The 22,410-nt window shown below is 48.0% G+C and overlaps 1 protein-coding gene across 6 annotated transcripts in view; it reads right to left on the reverse strand.

Moving 5' to 3' along the window:
- The window catches only part of PRKAG2 (protein kinase AMP-activated non-catalytic subunit gamma 2), a 286,173-nt gene that overhangs the window by 104,382 nt on the left and 159,381 nt on the right, over positions 1 to 22,410 (reverse strand). For all 6 annotated transcript variants that reach the window (XM_046669514.1, XM_046669518.1, XM_046669517.1 and 3 more), the window contains one exon: positions 9,023 to 9,240. In XM_046669514.1, coding sequence (XP_046525470.1) covers positions 9,023 to 9,240 — 218 coding nt within the window. The remainder of the gene's footprint in view (positions 1 to 9,022; positions 9,241 to 22,410) is intronic.

The following is a 22,410-nucleotide window of genomic DNA, read 5'->3' on the forward strand; positions in this document are numbered from 1 at the left end:
ATAAAAGCCTGGCTGCTTTACCCAAATTTGGGACAACTCTGAGGAGCCACCTAAGCTTTAGTGCTCCCTGTGGGTCTGCCAGACCATCATTGAGACTGCACTGCATCGTGACTTCTCCCTCTGCCCCTTCTGCCTCCTGCCTTTCTCCCACAGGTATGGATCCTAAGAGCACTTTCTAATAAACATCCTGCACACTGATCTCTTTCTTAGAGCCTATTTCCCAGGCAACATGAACTGCAACAGTCTACTTTACGGGAAATTGCTCTCAGAGAGGTTAACTATCTGAATTAGACTCCTTAAGTACAGAAGAATAAACCCCTAGACTCTAGGACCTCATGTGTTCAACTGCAGACCCAGCCATTGAAACCAAGTGATACGACACATTACGGTAGGTTGCAAAACTGGACCACACCCTCCATCTCTGCCTGTCATATTGCAGAGGCCCATGCCCTATGCAATATGACTTTGTCACCTTTGCTTCATTCTGCTGGCCAAAGCAAGTTATAAGCCCAACCAAGATTCAAGAGAGAGACGATAGATTCTGCCTTGGATAGGAGGGGCTAGAGTGGCCAGTTCTGAACCCACACCTCAAGAGGCCTTCCATGTACTTCCGTCTCTCTTGGAACCCCGTCGCTGCCATGTGAATAAGCCTGGGCTCCCTGCTGGAGAAGGAGAGACTACGTGGAACAGAGACAAGTTGTTCCAGCTGAGGTCACTCTGGTCCAGCCAGTCTCCAAATGGCCTAGTAGGTGATCATAGATGTGTAAGCACAGCCAAGACCAGTAGAATGCCCAACCCAAACTGCTGACCCACAAAATTGTGAGCTAAATAAACAGTTGTCTTAAGTCTTGGGGAGGTTTGTTACACGGCAACAGAAAAACTGATCCAGTACCCAATCCTGTCGGATACAGGAATCAACCAGGCAAGAGAAGAAGAGAATGGAGACTCCAGGCTGCAGCTGATGCCCTGGGTTCCCTGTCACTGGCTCTGGGACAGCAAGCTGCTGCAGGAGCTGCTGCTAATAGCTCAACCTGCAACCTTCTTACAGGATTGTCCTTGAGTGACAGCTGGAGTGCATTTCCCTTATCCTGGGGCCCATAACTAAGTACTGGGGCACAAAAGCCCAGCTTTTTTTTTTTTTTAATTTTTTTTAATTAAGATTATGATAGTTAACAACCTTGTGAAATTACAGTTGTACGTCATTATTAGTTTATTAGTCATGTTGTAGGTACATCACTTCACCCCTAGTGCCCTCCCCCCACTCCCCTTTTCCCCTGGTAACCACCGATCAGTTCTCTTTGTCCATATGTTAACTACCACCTATGAGTGGAGTCATACAGAGTTCGTCTTTCTCTGTCTGGCTTATTTCACTCAACATAATACCCTCAAGGTCTATCCATGTTGTTGTGAATGGGATGACTTTGTCCTTTTTTATGGCTGAGTAGTATTCCATTGTATATATATACACCATATCTTCTTTATCCAATCATCAGTTGCTGGGCACTTAGGTTGGTTCCATGACTTGGCTGTTGTGAATAATGCTGCAATGAAGGTAGGGGTGCGTGGAGCTTCTGAAATTGCTGATTTCAGGTTCTTAGGATAGATACCCAGTAGTGGGATGAAAGCTCAGCTTCTTTGCCTTCGGGGGGGCAAATTCTGGTGTAGTTTACACTTCAGAGCTCCCCTGTCATCAGGCTGAGGCTAGATGTCATCCAAAACCACATCCTCACTTTGCTTCTTCCCTTCCCTAATATCTTACAGCTTTCTGAGAGGACTCTGCAATAAGTAAACAAACCTGCACCTGAAATCTCGTCTCAGGCTCTGATGCTAGGGACTCTGACCCAAGACAGAGGTCAAAAGTGAAATTCGCAGAAGAAAAAGAGGGAGAGCATGGAGGGACTGTTATGGAAAGGAAATTGGAAAAGTATTGATCATTCTAATACCTTCACTTCAAGTTTTCAACCCAATGGAAGACGATTATTCCATTGGTCCAAGACAAATGCCTGTATCACATGCTTCGACCTCCTAAGGAATGCACCCACTTCCTTTACAAGACCAGAATGTAATGCTTTTTTCCCTTCTATCTTTTTATTTATTTATTTCTTTTTATTGCAGTAACATTGGATTATAACATTATATAACTTTCAGGTGTACATCATAGTATATTTTGAATTCTGTGTAGTTTACATCATGTTTACCACCCAACGACTAATTATAATCCATCACCACACACATGTGCCTAATCACCCCTTTCACCCTCCGCCCTACCCCTTTCCCCTCTGGTAACCATTAATCTAATTCCTGTTGCTATGTGTTTGTTTGTCATTGTTTTTATCTTCTACTTATGAGTGAGATCATACAGTATTTGACTTTCTCCCTCTGACTTATTTCACTCAGCATAATACCCTCAAGGTCCAACCATGTTGTCACAAATGGCCGGATTTCATCATTTCTCATGGTTCAGTGGTATTTCATTGTGTAAATATGCCACATCTTCTTTATCCATTTGTCCCTCGATGGGCACCTAGGTTGCTTCCAAGTCTTGGCTATTGTGAACAATGCTGCGATGAACATAGGAGTGCATGTATATTTATGCATTAGTGTTTTCAAGTTCTTTGGCTAAATACCCAGCAGTGGAATAGCTGGATCATATGCTAGATCTATTCTTTATCTTCTGAGGAAACTCCATACTGCTTTCCATAGTGGCTGCACCAGTTTGCACTCCCACCAGCAGTGTAGGAGGGTTCCCTTCTCTCCACATCCTCTCCAACACTTACTGTTTTCTGTCTTGTTAATTATAGCCTTTCTGACGGAAGTGAGGTGATGTCTCATTGTAGTTTTGATTTGCATTTCCCTGATAGCTAATGATGTTGAGCATCTTTTCATGTGCCTTTGGCCATTCATATATTTTCTTTGGAGAAATCTCTGTTTGGATATTTTGCCCATTTTTTAATTGGGTTGTTGGTTTTTTTGTTGTTGAGATGTATTAGTTCTTTGTATATTTTGGATATTAATTCCTTATCTGATATATGGTTTGCAAATATCTTCTCTCAAGTGTTAGGTTGTCTTTTCGTTTTGTTGATGGTTTCCTGTGCAGAAGCTCTTTAGTTTGATATAGTCCCATTTGTTTATTTTTTCTATTATTTCCCTTGCCCGGTCAGACACAGTATTTGAAAAAATGCTGCTAAGACCGATGTCAAAGAGCGTACCGCCTATGTTCTCTTCTAGAAGTTTCATGGTTTCAGGTCTTACATTCAAGTCTCTAACCTATTTTGAGTTGATTTTTGTGCATGGTGTAAGACAATGGTCAGCTTTCATTCTTTTGCATGTGGCTGTCCAGTTTTCCCAACACCATTTATTGAAGAGACTCTCCTTTCTCCATTGTATGCTCTTGGCTCCCTTGTAGAATATTAGCTGTCCATGTGTGGGTTTATTTCTGGGCTCTCGATTCTGCTCCATTGGTCTGTGTGTCTGTTTTTGTACCAGTACTATGCTGTTTCGGTTACTTTTTCCCCCTTCTATCTTAACTGCTCCCTTCCTACTAACTTTTTTTCCCATTAGTGTTTAAATCTATTCCCATTTAAAGGAAGAAACTATCACCTCCATTCTACCAGCTATGGCCCCATCTCCTCCCCTTCAAAGTCAGGATTCTCGAAATAGTTATCTACACTAGAGATCTCCACTTCCTTACCTCCTAATCATTCAAACCGCATTACATGGTTTCTGCTCTTGACCATGCCATTGAAAGTCTTCCTGCCAAGATTATCAGTGACCTCAGTTCTTACATTTCCCGGCCAGTCTGCTGCATTTGACGTCGCTGATCACGCCCTCCAAATGCATAAAACACAATGAAACCCATTCCTTTTGCTTCTGTGGTACTGTGTTTGCCTGGTTTTCTGCCTGCTTTCTAGGCAATTTAGACTCCTTTTCCTCTGTTTGTCCCTTAAAGGTCCACGTTTTTCTGGTTCTCTTCTCACCTACCATACATTTCTCTGGATTATTTCATCTACTATCATGGCATAAATTACCATTTATAGTCTGATGACTTTCAAATCTGAATTTCTAGCTTCAGACTCACATACTCAGTTGCCCTTTGGACCCCTCGACTTGAATGTCCATGGGCATCTTATTATGCCACCATCACCTGAACACACACATGTACACACCCCACACGCACTCACACACATGCATGCTCACCTACAAGCCTGCTCCTCTTCCTTGTCTGTTCCCTACCCCAGCAAATGCAACTACCATCCATCCAGTCTCCCAAGGCAAAACCTTTGGAATCACCCTTGATTCTTCCCTCTTTCCCCTTCGGCTAATCAATCACTACATTCCAAATTCCTTTCAATTCGACCTCTTAAATAGCTCTTTACTTTTTAACACTAATCCACTCCTTTCCACCTTTGGCTGCAACCAGGCCCAGATCATTTCACACCACATCTCATCTGAGTTCCTATTCCACCCAAATCCAACCTAATTCCACACCCAGCCAGAGGGATCATCCTAAAATGCAAAGCTGATTATTGCTTTCTGCTGCTGAAGAAAATTTCCACTTCCTTCCTCTGGGATTTGCTCTTCCATTCACTAAGACTGGACTGGGTGTTTCACTCATAATAACTACACAGGTTCTATCAAACTCTATGGCAATTATCTACCTGTCTATACCACCAAAACAGACAACAGCTCCTTCCTTTGCTCAATTAGTTATTAGCTATTTATTGAAACCCTCCCATGCATAATGTGCTGCTAATCGAGCAGTGAGTAGAACAAACATTGTCCCTGCCTCATGAGAGTGACTCACATATTTGTCATCCTGTCACCCCTGCTGAGCAGAGTTTCTGGCACATAGTGGTTACTTAATAAGCATTGGCTGAGTAAATAAATGATAAAATGAATGCTGTCTACTAAAGACTCATTAATTACCCTCACCCCCTTTCCAATTTTAGAATAACATTCATGGGAACAAATTTTATAAAAGTGGTCTTCATGGTCAATGTTTACAGAAAGGGTCTTTTTACTCCAAAAGGCAGGGATAAATTATATCTAAATATTTTCAGGGTGACAGAAGTCTTCAAGCAGCTCACATTCCTCCATGAAGATTATGCTGGTAGCCAAATTAATGAAATCAGCCAAGCTCTTAAGGAACTTAGCACATAAATTAAAGATATTCAACACATCCAATTATAAAGAAACATACTTTATATGAATTGAAATTACCACCGGCCCCGCAGCGAAGGGCTGCTGAAAGCAGAAGAGACCTGGGTCAAAGGATGGCTGTAGAGCTATGAGAGCATCTGGTGGGAGGCAGCCCCTGGGGGGTTTGGGGGGTAAAACTCACAAGTAGGATGAAGGCCCTGTTTAATGTCAGGTAGCCAATGGGGATGTTGTCTTTCAATTTTGAAACATTATATCAAAACAGAAGTGGGAGCCTTGGGTGATCACCCTGGTTTTCTGAAGCTCAAACTATATAAATATTGTAGTCTTGACTGGATCATTTCTTTTTTAAATTGCAATATACACAACATAAAATTTAACATTGTAACCATTTTTAAGAGCACAATTCTTGGGGCTGGCCTGGTGGCCAAGTGGTTAAGTTTGTGTGCTCCGCTTTGGCGGCTCAGGGTTTCGCCGGTTCAGATCCTGGGTGCAGACATGGCACTACTCATCAGGCCACGCTGAGGCAGCATCCTACATGCCACAACTAGAAGGACCCACAACTAAAATATACAACTATGTACCAGGGGGCTTTGGGGAGAAAAAGCCAAAAAAAAAAAAAAGAAGAAGATTGGCAACAGTTGTTACCTCAGGTGCCAATCTTTAAACAAAAAAAAAAAGAGTACAATTCAGTGGTATTAAGTACATTCATATCATTGCGCAACCATCACCACCATTATCTCCAGAACTTTTATCATTTTCCCGAACTGAAACTCTGTGCTCATTAAACAATGATTCTCCATTCCTCCCCACCCACCCCCTGGAACCCAGCATTCTACTTTCTGTCTCTATGAATCTGACTACTCTAGGGACCTCAAATAAGTGGAAACATAAAGTATTTGTCTTTTTTATTAACAGCTTATTTCATTTGGCATAAATGTCCTCAGGGTTCATTTATGTGACATTTATTCATTTATTCTGACATATGCTACAATGTAGCCTATGTAGCATATGTCAGAATTGTAGCATATGTCAGAATTTCCTTCCTTTTTAAGGCTGAATAATATTCCATTGCATGGAATGATCACATCTTGTTTATCCGCCCATGACATTTGGATCCATGTTGAAATCTCACTCTCCTGTCACACGCAGTGTCCATCATGTATGTGGAATCACAGGCCTTGACCAGGGCCTATGATACATGCCCATGGCTGAGTGTGGGATATAGTGAGAACACTTTCTATCTGGCCCCATAACCACCTTAGAAAGCCTGGAAGGACCCACACTTGTTGGCCCTGACCAAGAGCTTCACACATGCATGAAGTATAAATGGTTAAGAACATCACTTTCCAGCCCCAAGCATGGGGAAACACAGCCCGTGTGCACTCTCCAGATTCTCCTTTATTTAAACTGGGAAAGCCTGTGGGCTTGTCTTGAGCACAAAACTTCTGCAACTGTGGAAAAACTTCGTGTCTGTGTTTGTCACCATCACTTCAAATGATCTGAAGTCGAAATAACCGTTTTCTCTTCAAATCAGTGTCTCTTCTGAAATGGGGTACCTCTGTTAACTATCACTAGTCAATGAGAAGAAGCCAATACTTTGAGACTTTGACATCTCCCATATCCATTTAAGCGTCTGCTGGTCATTTTCCTCTTTGCTCTCTTCTCTGGTCCTCCCTCTGCTCCATGCGCACACAGGGTCTGTCTGTCCCAGATCTCCCAGCCCACTGGCCTCTGGCAAGGTTTGCCACCAGGCTGGAGGGCAGGAGGAGGAGATGCCAGGATTTCTATCCCTCTGCCTCAAATGGCATCTCTGGCCAGTGGCTGCTTCTCCTCCACAGCTCCAGCTCCTGCCAGGCAGACATGTGTGGTTCCATCTCCCATCTGATGGGCCCTGGTATCATCACACCTTCTCTCACTGTCCCTCTGACACTAGGGGAGTAGTGGCCTCCCGCTTTTGATAATCTTTGGGTCGCCTCATCATACTATTTTTGGATTTTTTAAAATTCCATTATCTCTATAACTGACTCTCTTTGTTAAAAGCCAAGGAGAACAGAAACCTCTCTAGATCTTTACTCTTTCACACCCAAGAATACAGATGACCTTTTTCCTAGGCCCACAGCTCTGTGGGGCCAAGCCCTGCACCATTCCATGTCTGGACCCCTCACCCGCTTCTTAGCGGCCTTCCTGCCTGCAGTCCATCTCACAGTCTGCTCCAGATCCCAACAGCCTCAGGGGCAGGCCCCACACCACTGCTCCTATGCCATCTACCTCTTCCTTCTCATGTTACATCTCACACTCATTCCCACCCCACGTCACGGCTCATTTTCTTTTCTAGAAAGCTCTCTCTTCACCTCTCTCCTTATTTAAACCCTACCAATTACTCAAGGCTCAGCTCAGTCGGTGCCACTGCATCGAAGCCTTCACTGCCCTCATCAGATAACAGCACTTCCCCTTTCTCACCTCCTATAGGGTTGATTATTTGTTCCCCTCCTTACCACCACCCAACGTACTCTCTGCTTTTACTTAACGGTTTCGTCTGAGTGTAACTCTGTTCCCAGAAAGACTGTAAGCCCTAGAGGGCAGAAATAGTACCTTGCATTTTATCCCTCAGCACTTGAAGGAAAACTCTGCTAAGCATACATCTAATAAAATAATCATTGAATGAACAAGAAGAGTAATAGTATGTTCTCTGCATGACAAACACATCTTTCTCCTCAAAGACAACAACTGTTATGTTGGACTGTGTTCCCCAAAAAGCCATGTTGAAGTCCTAACCTCTGATCCCCGTGGATGTGACCTTATTTGGAAATAAGGTCTTCTCAGATGTAATCAAGCTAAGATGAAGTCATATTGAATTAGGTTGGGCCCTAACCCAGTATGACTCATGTCCTTATAAGAAGAGGAAAATCTGGACACGAACAGATACAGAGGGAAGACAGCCATGAGAAGAAGTAGGCAGAGACTGGAATGATGATGCTACAAATGAAGAAAAGCCTGGGGCTCCCAGGAGCTGGAGGAGACAGGAAGGATGCTCCTCCTTAGAGACTTCAGAGGGAGCACGATCCTGCCAAAACCTTGATTTCAGACTTCCAGCCTCCAGAACGGTGAGACAATAGCTTCTTGTTGTTTTAAGCCACTCAGTTTGTGCCACTTTGTCATAGCAGCCCCAGGAAACTAATACAACAACTGAATAAAACAGTTACATCCATATAGACAGACTTGAGTGACATGTTCTTAGATCCTTGCTGGGCACAGGAGTAGCGCTGAGTGTCTGCGGTAGCTAACGTGAACCAGGCAGGCAATGACGCATAGAGTCTCCACACTTGGTCTCCCACTGTGTTGAAATGTAGAGCGCTTAAGCGTGGTAGCTAAGCCAGCTTCCTCCACTAATATCCACTAATCCTAATCCTTGGAAGGATGCAAAGACATCTGTTTCACCAAACCACTCCACTTTGAAAGGCTCGTCTTTCCAGGAATGCTTCCCAAGTCAAATGGTGTCAAACTTTAAGTCTTAAAACTCTAGAATAAAATTTCGAGTTTTTAAGACTTTTTTGCTTTGCCTATGACTTTTTACTTTAGTATCCTAATCAAGGGAAATGCAAGTAAAGCTTTTAATGACTTATTTTTAAAAAGAAACCAAAGGAACAAAAAATGTTTTCTGGTCGTGTTCCAGATGTTAGTACTCTTTATTTGGTTTCCATTTGCCCCCTGTGCCCTCAGCATTTTTCCCCCAGCCTGTGATTTATGATAAAATATACCAGAAATGTCAGGAGTACACAGCCTTGGCTTCAGCTGTGAAAGATCAGACTCAGCCCTCCCCCCGGCGCCCAGCGGCCCGGCCTGGGAGCAGGCCCAGACTTACGGTTCTGGAGGGAGCGTAGTGTGTCGGCGATGCTGACGGAGGCCTGGCTGAGCTCTGGAAGGAGGACGGGCAGAACCTCTGGCCTGTGTCCGGAGGGGAAGAGGAGGCATAGATGCGATTTTCCAGTCGCTCAGGCTCATGCTGATAGGATTCAAGAGGAAAAGTGTGCTGCTTGGCCACTTGGGTGGGTGTCGACGGAGAGGAGGAGAGGCCTGAGGCTGCGGAGGGAACCACAGAGCACTCTTAAGAGTCGGGCTGAGACGGAGGAAGGCAGAGAACGGCTCTTCCATTGCCAACTGTGAAAAAATCTCAAATGGCAAGAATCTAAATTGTTAAACTCTGGATGCTGGGGACAAACTTTTATAAGCCTATTTCTAATCCCTTAGAATCAGCTGTGTCCAGAAATCCCCTCGTCATCCAACTTCAGTGGTGGGCAGCGTCCCCTTGCTGTGAGGGGGGAGATGCTCACACAGTTCAGAAGGTGTCTGGGTGAAAGACTTCACACACACACACCCCCCAGAGGCCGTTTTCCTCCACTGAGTCGAATACCGATTGATCTGCCCTCCTCCCCTGCAAAGCACGGTACCAAGAGCACATGAGTGGAACCATATTACTTGAGATAAGACATGAGAAAGTTCATAACGTATTCAACAGAGACAAGGCTGATGTGGCAGAAGTCACATGACAACGTACACTAAGAACCAGAGGAGACATTACTGTCAAAATGCTATTACTGTCAAAACGTGCAACATAAATACTGCCACTGTGAGTTCACAATAGTGAGAAATCACCATGAAGATGAATGCCAGAGGAAACCACAGGGAAGGAGCGGGACTGGGGAGGGGCCTTTTGAAGTGAGGATTTAGATGGACAGGAACCAAGAGGAAGTGGATAGGGAGTGGTGGCCAAAGAAGTGCAGGGACAGCGGGCACATGAATCTGCCAGGAGTAAGAGGCTGTCCACGTCAACAGGGTCTGTGCAATTCAGGGGCCGGCCTCAGGCAGGCGGTCATCACTCACGTCTAGCTGATGATGCCAAAGGATCATCGTTATGCGTCAGACTGTGGCCCCCAAAGAGGCATGCTGAAGCCCTAACCCTCAGCTCCTGTGAATGCGACCTTTTTGGTAACAGGGTCTTTGTGGATGTCATCGAGATGAGGTCATACTGGAGTAGGCTGGGCTCTTAACCCAATGTGACTAGTGTCCTTGTAAGAGGAGACGCAGAAACAGACAGACACCCAGAGGAGAAGGCATGTGATGAGGGAGGCAGGGACTAGAGGGATGCAGAAGAGCCAAGGAATGCCCAGCGTTGCCAGCAACCATCAGAGGCCAGAAGAAGCCAGGAAGGACCCTACCCAGAGTCTCAGAGGGAGTGCGGCCCTGCTGACACCTTGGTTTCAGACTCGCAGCCTTTGTAACGGTGAGAGAACAAACCTCGCTCAGTTTGTGGTACTTTGTTACAGCAGCTCTAGGAAAATACTATAATGTTGCCTGATATCGATTCATTTTCCAAGGGAAGCAGAATTAGGATTTGGGTCTAGTCTCTTACACTTATAAATTATAAAAATAAAATTAAACTAAATACTAAATAAAAATTAGTAACTAAATGAAATTTTTGTTTTTAAATTTGTTACTTAAAAATTTCAAATTATGCACGTCAAAGCAAAGATGTCAGCAGCCACAGCCCTGGGGCGCCTTCCGCTACCGCTGACCCAGACTAGATGGGTCAGCCTACAGAGCCGTAAGCCCGGATCTCCTTCTCCAGGCTCCTCTGCCACCTTCCAGGCTCCTCTCCACACAGCCCTGCACACATGTGTGTTCTCTCTTCTGCTTCCATCCTCACTCCCCAGAGTGGCCTCCCATTCCTCAGGGGTCAGTTCATCCAGTCTCCCTTCTCCTGATCCACGGCCCTGTGAGCCCCCTCCCCTGGACTCATAAAGCGCATTCCGTCTGCACTGTGTGTTGCCAGTTAGCGACAAGCTGTTTAACACTAAAACCAAACACACAGGATGTAAGTCTTCTGTCCTCAACAAAACCCACCAACCTTTTTGGGGTCAGGGACCCTGCCCACACTCTTCTGGTCCCTACAGCACCAGCACTGTCCTAAGCGAGGGGAAGGTGGTTGGTAAATGCCCGCCACCCACCAGGCAGGAGAGGGAAGGGAGCAGGGAAGGGCTGAGGCTCAAACTTAGTCTGAATCCTCTCCCTCCCCGCGGCCAGAGAGTACGTGTAGGGGTACACATCTCCTGGGCGGGAGCTCTGCAAGTAACCAGCGAAAGGAGGAGCACCATTTTCCAGGGAACCCCTTATCCCCTGAAGCCACACCAAGTGGGAATCCTGGCAGCCAGGCCCCAGACTGCCCTCTGGGAGGCAGCTAGAGCTGAAAGCAGAAGGAGATGGAACGTTCCATCACTGGGGTTTTTGTAGGTCTCAAAACTTAAGACGTGAAAGGCCTCCAACGGCAAAGTCCCAAACTCTTGAAAACAAAAGTTCTCCCCCAAAGGTCTTGAGAAGCAGGGCCCGCTTTGCAGTGGGGCTGGGAGTGAGAAGAGGAACGAGAGTGAGGACCCAGGGCAGGAGGAGGTCCCATGGTTTAGCAGCTCTTCACGGGAGACGGGGGCGTTCTGGCAGGCAGGGTGACGTGACACAGGCCCGGGCCTCCTCCAGGCTGGGCTCCAGCATCGCGGCACCAGTGCTCCACAGTGAGGCCCACAGGGCGGCGAGGAATGAGCAGGCCAGCCAAGGCCCAGAGGGGCCGCCCAGGCCTCTCAGCGGGCTTCACTGGGACGGGAGAAGGAAGCTCCTGTGCTGTTTTGTTTGTGGATCCCAGGCACCTCTCGGGCCTCAGGCCCCCAGGGGCAGTGGCATGTCCTTTGGCCGTTCTTCCAGTGACAGAGTCCTCAGCAGGCACACCAGCCTGGCTCCTCATGGTGCGGCCCAGAACAGGCTAGTTCCCAGAGTCACAGTCAGCGGGACGTTGTGTGGTCTGTGCCCCCAACTCCCACCCCGGCCATGGGACACGGAGGCCAGTCCTGTGTGCCTCCCTGGGGCCTGCCCTGCTTTCAGGGCGAGTGCTGGAGACCCGACGGAGGGGCAGGACAGAGCAGGATGGGGTGGGGGCAGTTCAGGCTCAAAAGCCTGTGCCACCAACCACATCCTAGCCACCTGAGAGCCCCTCAGGCAGATCCCCTGGCGGGCGGGGGGGGGGGGGGGGGCCCAGAGATCTCAGCACCCCTCAGTCGGCAGTGAAAAGCAGCCACATCTATCCTAACGCCAAGTACAACCCAACCAGCCCCTCCACCTTGCCTGTGACTTGACTCCCAGACCTAGCTCAGGCCTCCAGGCTCAGACCACGCCCATGCAGGCATTTTCAGAGGCCCAGGGCAAACGCGCCCCTCTGTGAGGCATTTGAGCATTATCTCTCAAAACTACAAATGCACTCGTTCCTTGACCCAACAATCCCGCTTCTGGGAATTCCTGCCGCAGACATATTTCTACAATTGCTAAATGGAGGGGTGTGGGGTCATTTGTTACCACGGTGCTTGTAAAAACAGAGACTGGAGACACAGATGGTCATCACAGGAAGAGGTCACACAAATTACGGCATGTCCGCACAGACAGCCATGACTCCTACAGGAACATGACAGTTCATTGTTCCAGTCATCTCTGAGATAGAGGGGTAGGTGATAAGGCAAACTGCACAGCCATCTGTATAGAACAATATGACGTATAGTTTCAAACAGGGAAAAGAAAAAAATAGATAAATATACCCACATATATTCTGCCTGTGTGCATAAACCTAGAGCATCTCTGGAAGGATCTGGAAACAGTGGCTGTGTCTGGTGAGGGGAACAATGGCAGGGAAGACTTTGTATACCTTCTATTTTTCCATTTTTATATCACGTGAATGTATTATCTATGCAGAAAATTGCTGTTTTCAGCCACTGTTCCGCTTTTGAGCCAGGAGCCTGGCTGCCACTGCATTTAAGCGTCTCCCGCCTCCTGCCCTGCTCCGGGCCGCCCCCACCAGCTCTGTGGAGGTCTGTCTCCTGGACTACACGACTAGACAAGAAGCCCTGGAGGGCAGGCCTGGCGTTCCTGGGCTCGCTGTTGTCCGCAGAGTGCACGCTCCCTCCCCCATTTCTATGTCACGGTCTCTCTCTGCCAGAGGCTGCTCCACGGACAACATTTTTCAGGGACAAAGCCAGCCGGCATTGCGTAAGGAACATTCGTAGCTGGTGGAACCGCTTGCTAGTTCTTTGGGTACAGAACGTTTGTTTCTCAAGTGTAAATAATAAAGAGAATGTGACTCAGCAGCCTGCCACCCAAGAGGGCCCTTTAAGGCACAGATGGCACCTTCTGCTCCTCCTGTGGCTTGTCCTCTGCAGGCTGTCCCCGCGGGAACACTGCAGCAGTCCTGACCCAATCCCCACTGAGGGCAGGAGAGAAGCTGGACGCAGAAGACGCGCAGCACTAGACAGAACCTCACGGACGTGCTCGGATGAGGAGAAGGGAAAGCGGGCTTTTCACCTGCAGTGGGAACAGTTCATTTCTGGTGGGATGGAGCGATTCTCCACACCCCCCGAGAAAGCTCCTCTCATGGAAACCTTCCAAGTTCAAAAGATGCTTCCATCTTTCCACCTGGCTTTCCTGCCTCCTCCCTGCTCCCTTCCCAGAGTGGGTGATTCTTGTGGGGAAAACAGAGTGACCCTCTGGACTGTAGGGGGAGACGGGAAAGTTGTGGGGGTAGGGGACAGGTAAAGTGGCATGCGGATTAGGAATATGTATGTAGCTCAGGGACACACAGAAAGAACCATCCAAGAACCCAAACCATGCCCCTCTTTCCACTGACCCCTGCAATACCTTTCAGAGGGGCAGAGTCTTGCGACAACAACATCCTGTTTGCATAATGCCTCACTGTTTACAAAGAGCTCTTGTACGCTCCTGCTCCTTGTGCTCCTCAAGGCCACCCCTGTGTGTGTGTGGGGGGGTACATTTATCACCCCACTATACAGACGAGGAAATTGGTGATTAGAGAAGTTCCTTATCAATGATCCTTTAGAGAGTAAACAGCAGAGGTCGCACCTGAATCCAGCGTCCTGACTCCAAATCCCAAACTCTGTCTGCCATGATTACACTGGGATGTTGCCAAGAGAAAGAACACACAGACTTAACACACATTCTGGGTGTGAGAATTACTCTTCCAGAAAGTGGGGTTCCCCAGGCCGACAGGAAGGAGAGCTTGGAAAGCACTGAGTGCCTGCAGGGAAGTAAGAGGTGCCGTGGGAGGGAAAGGGGTGCAGGGCAGAGAGGGGGCGCTGCTGACATGGGGTGGCCTTGGGTAGGCAAGGATGGGCTGCCTGCAAAGGGACTGTCTCGTCTGTGCCCGCCAGAAAGAGAGGAGACGATGATCAACAGAGAGGAGACTCTTTCTCACATTTATGCCATTTTACCAGTGGGGGGAAACTGTCCTACGAACAGAAAGTGGGGCAGGTAAGAATGATATTCCTAAACTTTTTTCTTTTTCTGAATAATGGTGTCACAAATCATAAGTCAGGAGGAAGATGGGGCAATGGTGACACGATCCCCCATTACTTTTACATAGACCAATTTATTTTTCAAATTGCCAAACTCTGATCCTTCAAGAAAACCATGTGTCTGATCAACCAGCTGCTATGGGCCAAGCATGTGCAGCTGTGGAGGAGGGAGCATGTTAAGAAGGATCAGACGAATCCTGCTTTTCAGCCTGTTTGGGGACAATGGGACAAAACAAAACGAAAAACCCAAACCAACAATACCATGCGGTATAAGCCCTGACAGTCGAATGCCTGTAACCCCCAAGCAGGGGGAGTCTGGGAAGAGGAGAGCCCTGGGCTGGAGGGTGGGAAAGCTCCGCAGACACACCAGGAAAGAGCTGGGCCTCGGCTTCAGAAAATGAAACAGATCTGCCTCCAATTCAGGCCACTTCCTGATGGGCCCAGACAGGACCGGACTGTGGCAACAGTAACCCAGAAGGACAGACAGGTTTCCCCTGTTTCGTTTCTTCTGAGAAGGCTTTCCCTCCTCCTTCTGCTTCTTAGCGGCTCTGTTTAGGACTGCTGTCGGCCTCCGAGAGCCAACAATGCCTTTGATTCTCTGGGGCAGCGGCCAGGACAAGTGAATAGGCCCAGTGAGTGAACAGAAACAGCTCCTGGCAGCCACACAAGACACCAGGCAGCCATGAGCCGGTGACTTCACAAGGCCGGCCGTACTGGCGTGAGCTACATCTGGAGAGACGGGAGAGGAGAAAGGAGAACACGGTGTCACTGGAAAAGAAGTGAGCAGGGCCCTGCAGAAGGACAGCAACGCGGGCTGGGAAGTAGGAGGCCCAAGTTCAAGGCCTGGTCTACCCCTAACTAGCCACAGGCCTTGAGCAAATCGATCCCTTGCCTTGGTAAAAATAAAGCCGGTAGACAGATGCCATGGTGCGCACACACGCTCCTTTCCTCCCCACCACCCCAGGGCAGGAGCAGCCTTTTTCATGCAGATGGTCTGGAACAACAAGAAAGAAGAAAAAAATCTGTTTTGTTTCTGATCGCAAAACGTCCTTGCTGACTGCTGTTCCAAGAGGATGGGGTGAGAAGAGCAAATATTCCCTTTGCACTGGATGAGGTTTGCTTATATGCAATTTTAAAAACAACTAACTACTCATCATGGCGCTGAGGGCCTTGGTGCTGTTCCTAACTTTGGAGGGATGGTGACGAGGGTCTTGGGGGATGGTGGCTCAGAAAGGGTGGGTTAAACAAAAGCACACAGCCAGGGAGAGGCAGCGTCCTCGCTGCTAAGGAACCATGCCACGAAGAGGGATGTTAAAAGGGACAGAAAGGGGCTGGCCCAGTGGTGCAGCAGTTAAGTTCGCACGCTCCACTTCGGTGGCCTGGGGTTCATTGGTGCAGATACTGGGCACAGACCTACACACCGTTTATCAGGCCATGCTGTGGCAGGCGTCCCACATATAAAGTAGAGGAAGATGGGCATGGATGTTAGCTCAGGGCTAGTCTTCTTCAGCAAAAAAAAGGGGAGGATTGGCAGTGGATGTTAGCTCAGGGTTAATCTTCCTCAAAAATAAATTAATTAATTAAATAAAGAGACAGAAAGCCCTGGGCAGTACAAGAAACACAGTGGAGTGTGCACACAATGGGTCCCTGTAGGGTGCGAGGCAGAACCGTCCAGCATGTGGTGTTCTGCTTGGGGTGCCTTTTCAAGGAGTAAGTTAGCTGCTTTTAACCGTTCATTTCTCAGCTTTCCCTCTGGCCTGGTTATCTCTGCTCCTTCCTGCACTGCCACCTCCTGCTCTCCACTTTTTGCCCCCTCTGCCAGCTCAGTGTCCCAGGGACTGACCCTCACATGCTCAGTAGCCAGCTCCCTGGCCTCCGGCTTCAGAATGGGTGGGGCAGTGGAAGGCACCTGCAGGAGCTTGGGAGCCAGAGAAGAAAGGGCGGGTAAGGAACTAAATTCTCCGCCCTCCCCTCACCTGCTGCCCTCCTGCCGTGCCTCCACAGTGACATCACCTCTTTCCCTGCCCCTTCAGGCCTGGGCAGTAATGGCCTCCTGCTCATGCTTGTCCCTGGGTTTAGGCCTTAATGTTTCCACCCTCTGGCTCCTGAAACCCCGCCCACACTCTGGAAGTAGCCCCTTGGGAATCCCAGCCCAGCATGCCTTCCCTTCCCCACTTGGACTGATACAGCCTCTGCCCCCAAACTGGAGCTGGAAGGGCCTGGGCTCCCGGCCAGCACACCTGGCGTTGACCCTGGGTCCACCCCTCAGACGAGGCGGCAGCAGCTCAGAACCTCGGTTTGGTATTTGAAAACTGAGCTGCCCCGGGCTGTTTGTAGTGATTGAGAAGTAAAAAGGAAAGTGCCCTAGAACCCTAAATAGCTTAGCCTGCACTCGATAAATGGTAGCTACTATTAATAGTAGAGGAGATCTTAGGGAGAAAGACTCTGCTGGCCAGAAACCTGAGCACACTCAGCTGTCTCCAGCTGCCACCTTACTTAGGGGAGCAGAGGTCACTTCTTGCAACTCCAAACCGGTGGTCCCTCCACTATGGCTCAGTGAGGAGGTGAGAAATGCCAGCTTACTCCTCTTTGGCAAGCTGGAGGTCTGACTGGGCAGGCCTGGCCACTGCCATTGCACATTTCATCCAAGTCATGGTCAGCCCAAGCTGCAGTCTGGAAGCCATTCTTGGGGGGAGGGGTGCAGGCCAGGTCAAGGCCAGTCACCGGTTTTCCATCGAGATTGATGATTTAAGAAACTTAACAGAGCCTCAGGCAACAAAGGGAAGTTCCAAGGGCGGCTCATTATTAATTAAATGGTGTTTCCCCTGAAGGTGGGCATCACATCCCATCAATATTTAAGCCAAGGAGACACACACTGCCCTGCAACCCACTGGTCAGCTGTGGGGTTTGCCAGGAAGCAAGAACGCCCTGCATGGAGGCCTTGCCCGTGTGACAGTGACACACTCCCGCCTCTGCCTTCAATCATTTAATTCTCTTTCCCTTCAGCTCAATTAGAGTTGCCAGGTCATTCTTCAAGACCATTTCTCCATCACCTGCTTTGGTGAGATGCATTCGAGAATGACCATGGCTCATTCAGCCTGCCCATTTTACAACCCACAGAATACAGACTGGAAGAAGGCTATGCTCTGGGGTGCCCCACCGGGACCACGCTCAGCACCTCTGAGAACCACTGCGGTAGGTATTTGGGCTCAGGATCCCTTTGCACTCTTAAAAAATGTTATTTGTGTTAACATGTAATAAGTTTATTATTGTTATTTATAAATAAATTAATATTTTACCATTTTGTCAGTTTTAATTTTCAATATGGTGGCTATCGATACATATCCCTCACATAAACAAAAGCTCTTTGGGGTCCTCATTTTTTTGAAGTAATTTCTCACCAGTATATTTTTTTAAAACATAAAAGGGCGGGGTGGTATTTATTTAATACTTTTTTGCAAGTGTGTTTAACGTCTGGCTTAACAGAAGATGCTAGATTCTTGTATCTGTTTCTGCATTCAATCTGTTCAACATGCTGGTTTTAGTTGAAGTATATGAAAAGAAATCCAGCCTTCCTCAGTGGTCTGGGATGTCACTGGGTGCAAACATAATTTGGAAAAGGGAAGACTTCAAGACCCCTGAAAGAGTGTTGGGGCCTCAGGGGAACTAGGATCTCACTCTGAGAACATAGCGCCTTCCTCAGCGGCCTCCCAGGGCCCCCTTCCCCCTAGGAGGTGTCAGCACCCTCAGCTGAGGACACACGACTAATCACAGGCCACCTCTTAGCGGTCACTTCATGCGATGTTTGCTTCCCTTCACACAATTGCATCCTGATACCCTCAAGGATAAGGACCACGTCTCAGTGACCAGCAGCACCAAGGACAATTCTAATCATATTTACTACTCGTTGTTTGATTACTTGCCCTAGAGGTGTTTGCCTTTTAACAGGGGACAGAGGCACAACCAAAGATGATACATGATAGAATTTGAGGCATAGTTCAGAGAAAGCGGCATTTCTGTTCAGGGCCCTTCAAGCTCTCTCAAATCACACTATCACTGCATGAAAATTAAGGACTTAAATTTGACTGACTTTGGTGAGCAGGTTTCGACGGAATACTTTCAGTGCAGTGTTTCCCCCAAAAAAGTGGAGTCCCACGATCACACAGGTTTAGGAAGCTCTGCTCAGAAGCGCTCTCACCTTCTCCTTCCTTTAAAGATTCACCAGATTGTTGGTATATTCTGGGTCTGAGAAGGCCAGCATCACACGAGCCTCTGTGTTTTGCCTGAACTTATCGGCGCTTTGGATGCATTTTGATGTGCACCGTCTCTTAATTTCTCAGAAACTCTGTGGTGTTTTGGAGGCCACTCTTAAGAAATTCTGGCACAGCTGACTCGCAACCAATTGTGATGTCTGTGTCCTAAACTGGCCCCAAGAAAAGAATCCTGAGGGGTTTCTCAAGTACACAGAATCCCTGAGGGGCGGCCTGCGGTAATTCAAGAAGCAGGCTAGAACCCTGTGGCTGACATCTGGTTGCTCAGCATCACTTCTGCAGCCCTGGCTGAAGGGAAACTTCCTTACACGAAATATATCCAATCAGGGCTCTTTTTATGATCGTTACAAATCCACCACCAACATCCAGAAGCCATAACTTTGGTCTGATGATTTCACCAATTTAGTTAAAAAGTGTCCAGTGACGAATCCTGAGCCAAGAGCTACTGCAATGCAACTTTACAACCTCCTTTCATCAAGAGTGTAAAACCAGTGTCACTTTCAAGAGCCCTGATCCAGAAACCACGGAGAGCAAATCTAACAGACATGGACAATGGCAGCAAGAATCAGAAGAGGAGCAAGCGAATTCGGGTGGTCATTATCCCGAAAAGTTAATTTTTTCCCCCTTGGGTCATTTTTCTATGACTTTGTTTTCTTTCTTCAAATATATGAATGGCACTTAGTGTTTTATTACACAAGTGGGGTTTATTTGTTCATTAAATCTCAAAATATACTTTGTTTGCATTAAATGTTTGCTATACTCTTCTGATCTCCTAAGAATTAGCGACTAGGGGCAGGTAAGGTGACACAGCTGGCTCACACAGTGCTTAGCATCTAGTTGACACCAACTCTGTGTTTGATGAATATATGTTGTCTTAAAGTGGGTCAACTTTGTATCACATCTTCTGGAATTTTCTTTTAACGGGTCACCAACTGTGCTGCAGATAAAGAGCGTCCCCGTAGAAGAGAGGTTACTCGAGAAAGCAGGAGGACCTAGCCTACTAAACCAGTTTGTTCCATTGACTGTATATTGATGGGACAGTGCCCTTTAATAATAAAATTAAATAATTATTGACGGCCCCCTCCCCCACAAAGTTCCTGTCAGAGACTCCTGGGATACTGGGCTCTTGAGTACGTTCATCGGTTCTAGCCAGATGGGGATGGCAGGCTCCATTCTCCTCTGTGGGGTCCGATCCTTGTGTAAAGGTGTACTGCTGACAACCCAACACACACCAGTGTGTCCCACCCAGGGCTGACGTCTATGCGACTGAAGGTGCAGATCCAGTTCCCCAGGGGCTGGTCAGCAGATCTTGTTCTAGGGTCACAAAGAACACCCTTAGGCCTCACCAGCCTCGGTCCAAGCATTCACTCAGGCATGGGGGGAGGAGGGGACAAGAAATGAGGGTGTGGCTCAGTCCACATTGGCAAGGAGGTGGCTGGACCTGCACCAGGCCATGTTCTGGGAGGCTAGCCTGCAGGCACACCCGGCCAGCTGACCTGCACCTGCACCTTGTTTGTGAATTCCAAGAAGACCACAGGCTCACCACCTTGTCCACCCAGTGCGCTGAATTGCCTAGTCCATGCTGGTTGGAATGAAAGTTAGCCTGGAGCTGTCCACTGACTCAAAGGGCAGGACAGAAGGAAGGGTACCGGTAATAACTTGAGGTGGGACTCCAGGAGAAAACTCCTTTGCCTCACTTCTCCCCATGTGTCCTGGTAGAGGAGTCTAAGGGAGCTTGGGGAACACCAAAGGCAGTGTCAGCTTACGTCAAAGGAAGAGGAAGCCGCATCATCAGCACACTGGGGTCAAAACCTGAGACGCTGGTGAATCCTAGGGGCAGGCTTGACCTGAGCTCTGAGCCTTGATGGTAGGTTTCTAGATCTTTCTTGATTTTAAGAACCAATCATGTCCAGTGGCAGCTGGACTTTCTGGGGCTTGCACTCTACTTGGGGGGAAACTAGACTTCTCTGGCCTCACGGGGTGCAAACACAGGCAGCCATTCTCCTTTGCTCATGGGGAGTTTGCCCAATCCATTCCTGCTATGCGTGTGGTCCAGGTTTGTCCCAATGCAGCCGTGATCTGCTCTGAGGCTCTGGCTAGAATACCCCTGAGGAGTCCCCATATCCTTTCTACTGAACTTCGGATAACTCTCTGCCTCCATTTTCCATGGGAAGGTTTGCTCAAAACCCTTGGTCTGGGCAGGCCCCAGTCTCTATCCCTACTGAGTTAACCCAACGTGCTGGGCCGAGAGCGTCTGGCCCCAAGGGTCAGTTGAGCTGCTGTCAGCTCACAGTTCTCAAACTCAGCCAGGCATAGGATCGCCCGGGAGCTCTGAGGATACATATCCCCAGGTTCTAAAGAGTCTATTGGGGGGGTCTCAGGAGAAGCCTGGGAATCTGGGTTTTCTAACATTCCCTAGGTGATCCAGGGGCCAGACAAGTTTTAAATCATTGATTGAATGCAACCTCCTCATTTTACAGATGAGAAACTTCTAAAGTAATTCTAGGGCCTATTCTTTGTGGCCACGCAGCCCCAGGGCCTCAGCACTCCTCCTCACAGCTCCCTTCTTTGAGAGCAAATTCCCTTCTTTCTGAGTCCCAAGTCCCCTGACTGGTCTCTGATGGAAATGACTCTTCCTGTAGCCAATGATAGTGTCACACAGATGCTCCCTGAATTATGCCTCATCCCTGGACACCAGGTGTTCATACAGCTGCCAGCCAGCTCTCCCCAGGGTCCCTGCTCCTATTCAGCTGGCTGCTTTGAGACCTTGCTGCAAATGCTCCAGAATCATCCATCTCCTAAAAAACACTCTCCTGGTGTCCTCCCCACCCCACCCGCCCCGCCAGGGCCCCATCTCTCAGGCGTAGAGTTTCTTGACTTTCATCTCACGATTGGCTAGGATATCTTTATAATCCAAGGGCTCTGGCTCTGGCCGTACTTGAGTTTCCTCTTCATTAGTGTGTTAATTTGCAGTGAGGTTTTGGGCTGCAAGTTTTGCTTATGGACTCTCAGAAGCTGTTTTACAATTTTTTATAACTGAAACAATTCAAAATACGTTGTAGCATGTTGGAAGTCATCTTGGGAGTCAAAGCATTATGGTGATGTGAGGGGTGAAAAACTCTATTCAAAAAACAAACTTCTTCTAGGACATTTTCTAAGGTTCTTATTCTTCTAGAAGGAATCCAGGAATAAAAGCAGATTTAGAGGGCTTTGTACACCCAACAGCATTCTGTATCCAGCCGTTAAGTAGTTGGCTCTAGCATATCGATACTCGCATGGGTACACTGGCAAAAGAAAACAAAACGGTGGTGGGGGAAGGCAATGGGCATTTCTCAGGCCAACTTGAGATCAGTGTGGCCCCTGCAGCTGCATCTGCCTCAGCCTTTAGCAGAGCAGTTGTCCTCTTCATGCTCCTCTGGAGTCTGAGTTCTGCTTCACGGACCCAAATACAACCCTCGATACCTCAATAGAGCAGAAGATAAGAGCATGTGTGCCTTTTAATCTTGAAGTTAAAAGGCAATCCTCGGGAAAGGGAGGAGAGAGAAAACCCTCAGCTGCTTTCTAAGAGGGAGAGGTTCCAG

Source organism: Equus quagga, chromosome 8, assembly GCF_021613505.1.
Source record: "Equus quagga isolate Etosha38 chromosome 8, UCLA_HA_Equagga_1.0, whole genome shotgun sequence".
In the NCBI taxonomy this organism is placed as follows: Eukaryota; Metazoa; Chordata; class Mammalia; order Perissodactyla; family Equidae; genus Equus; species Equus quagga.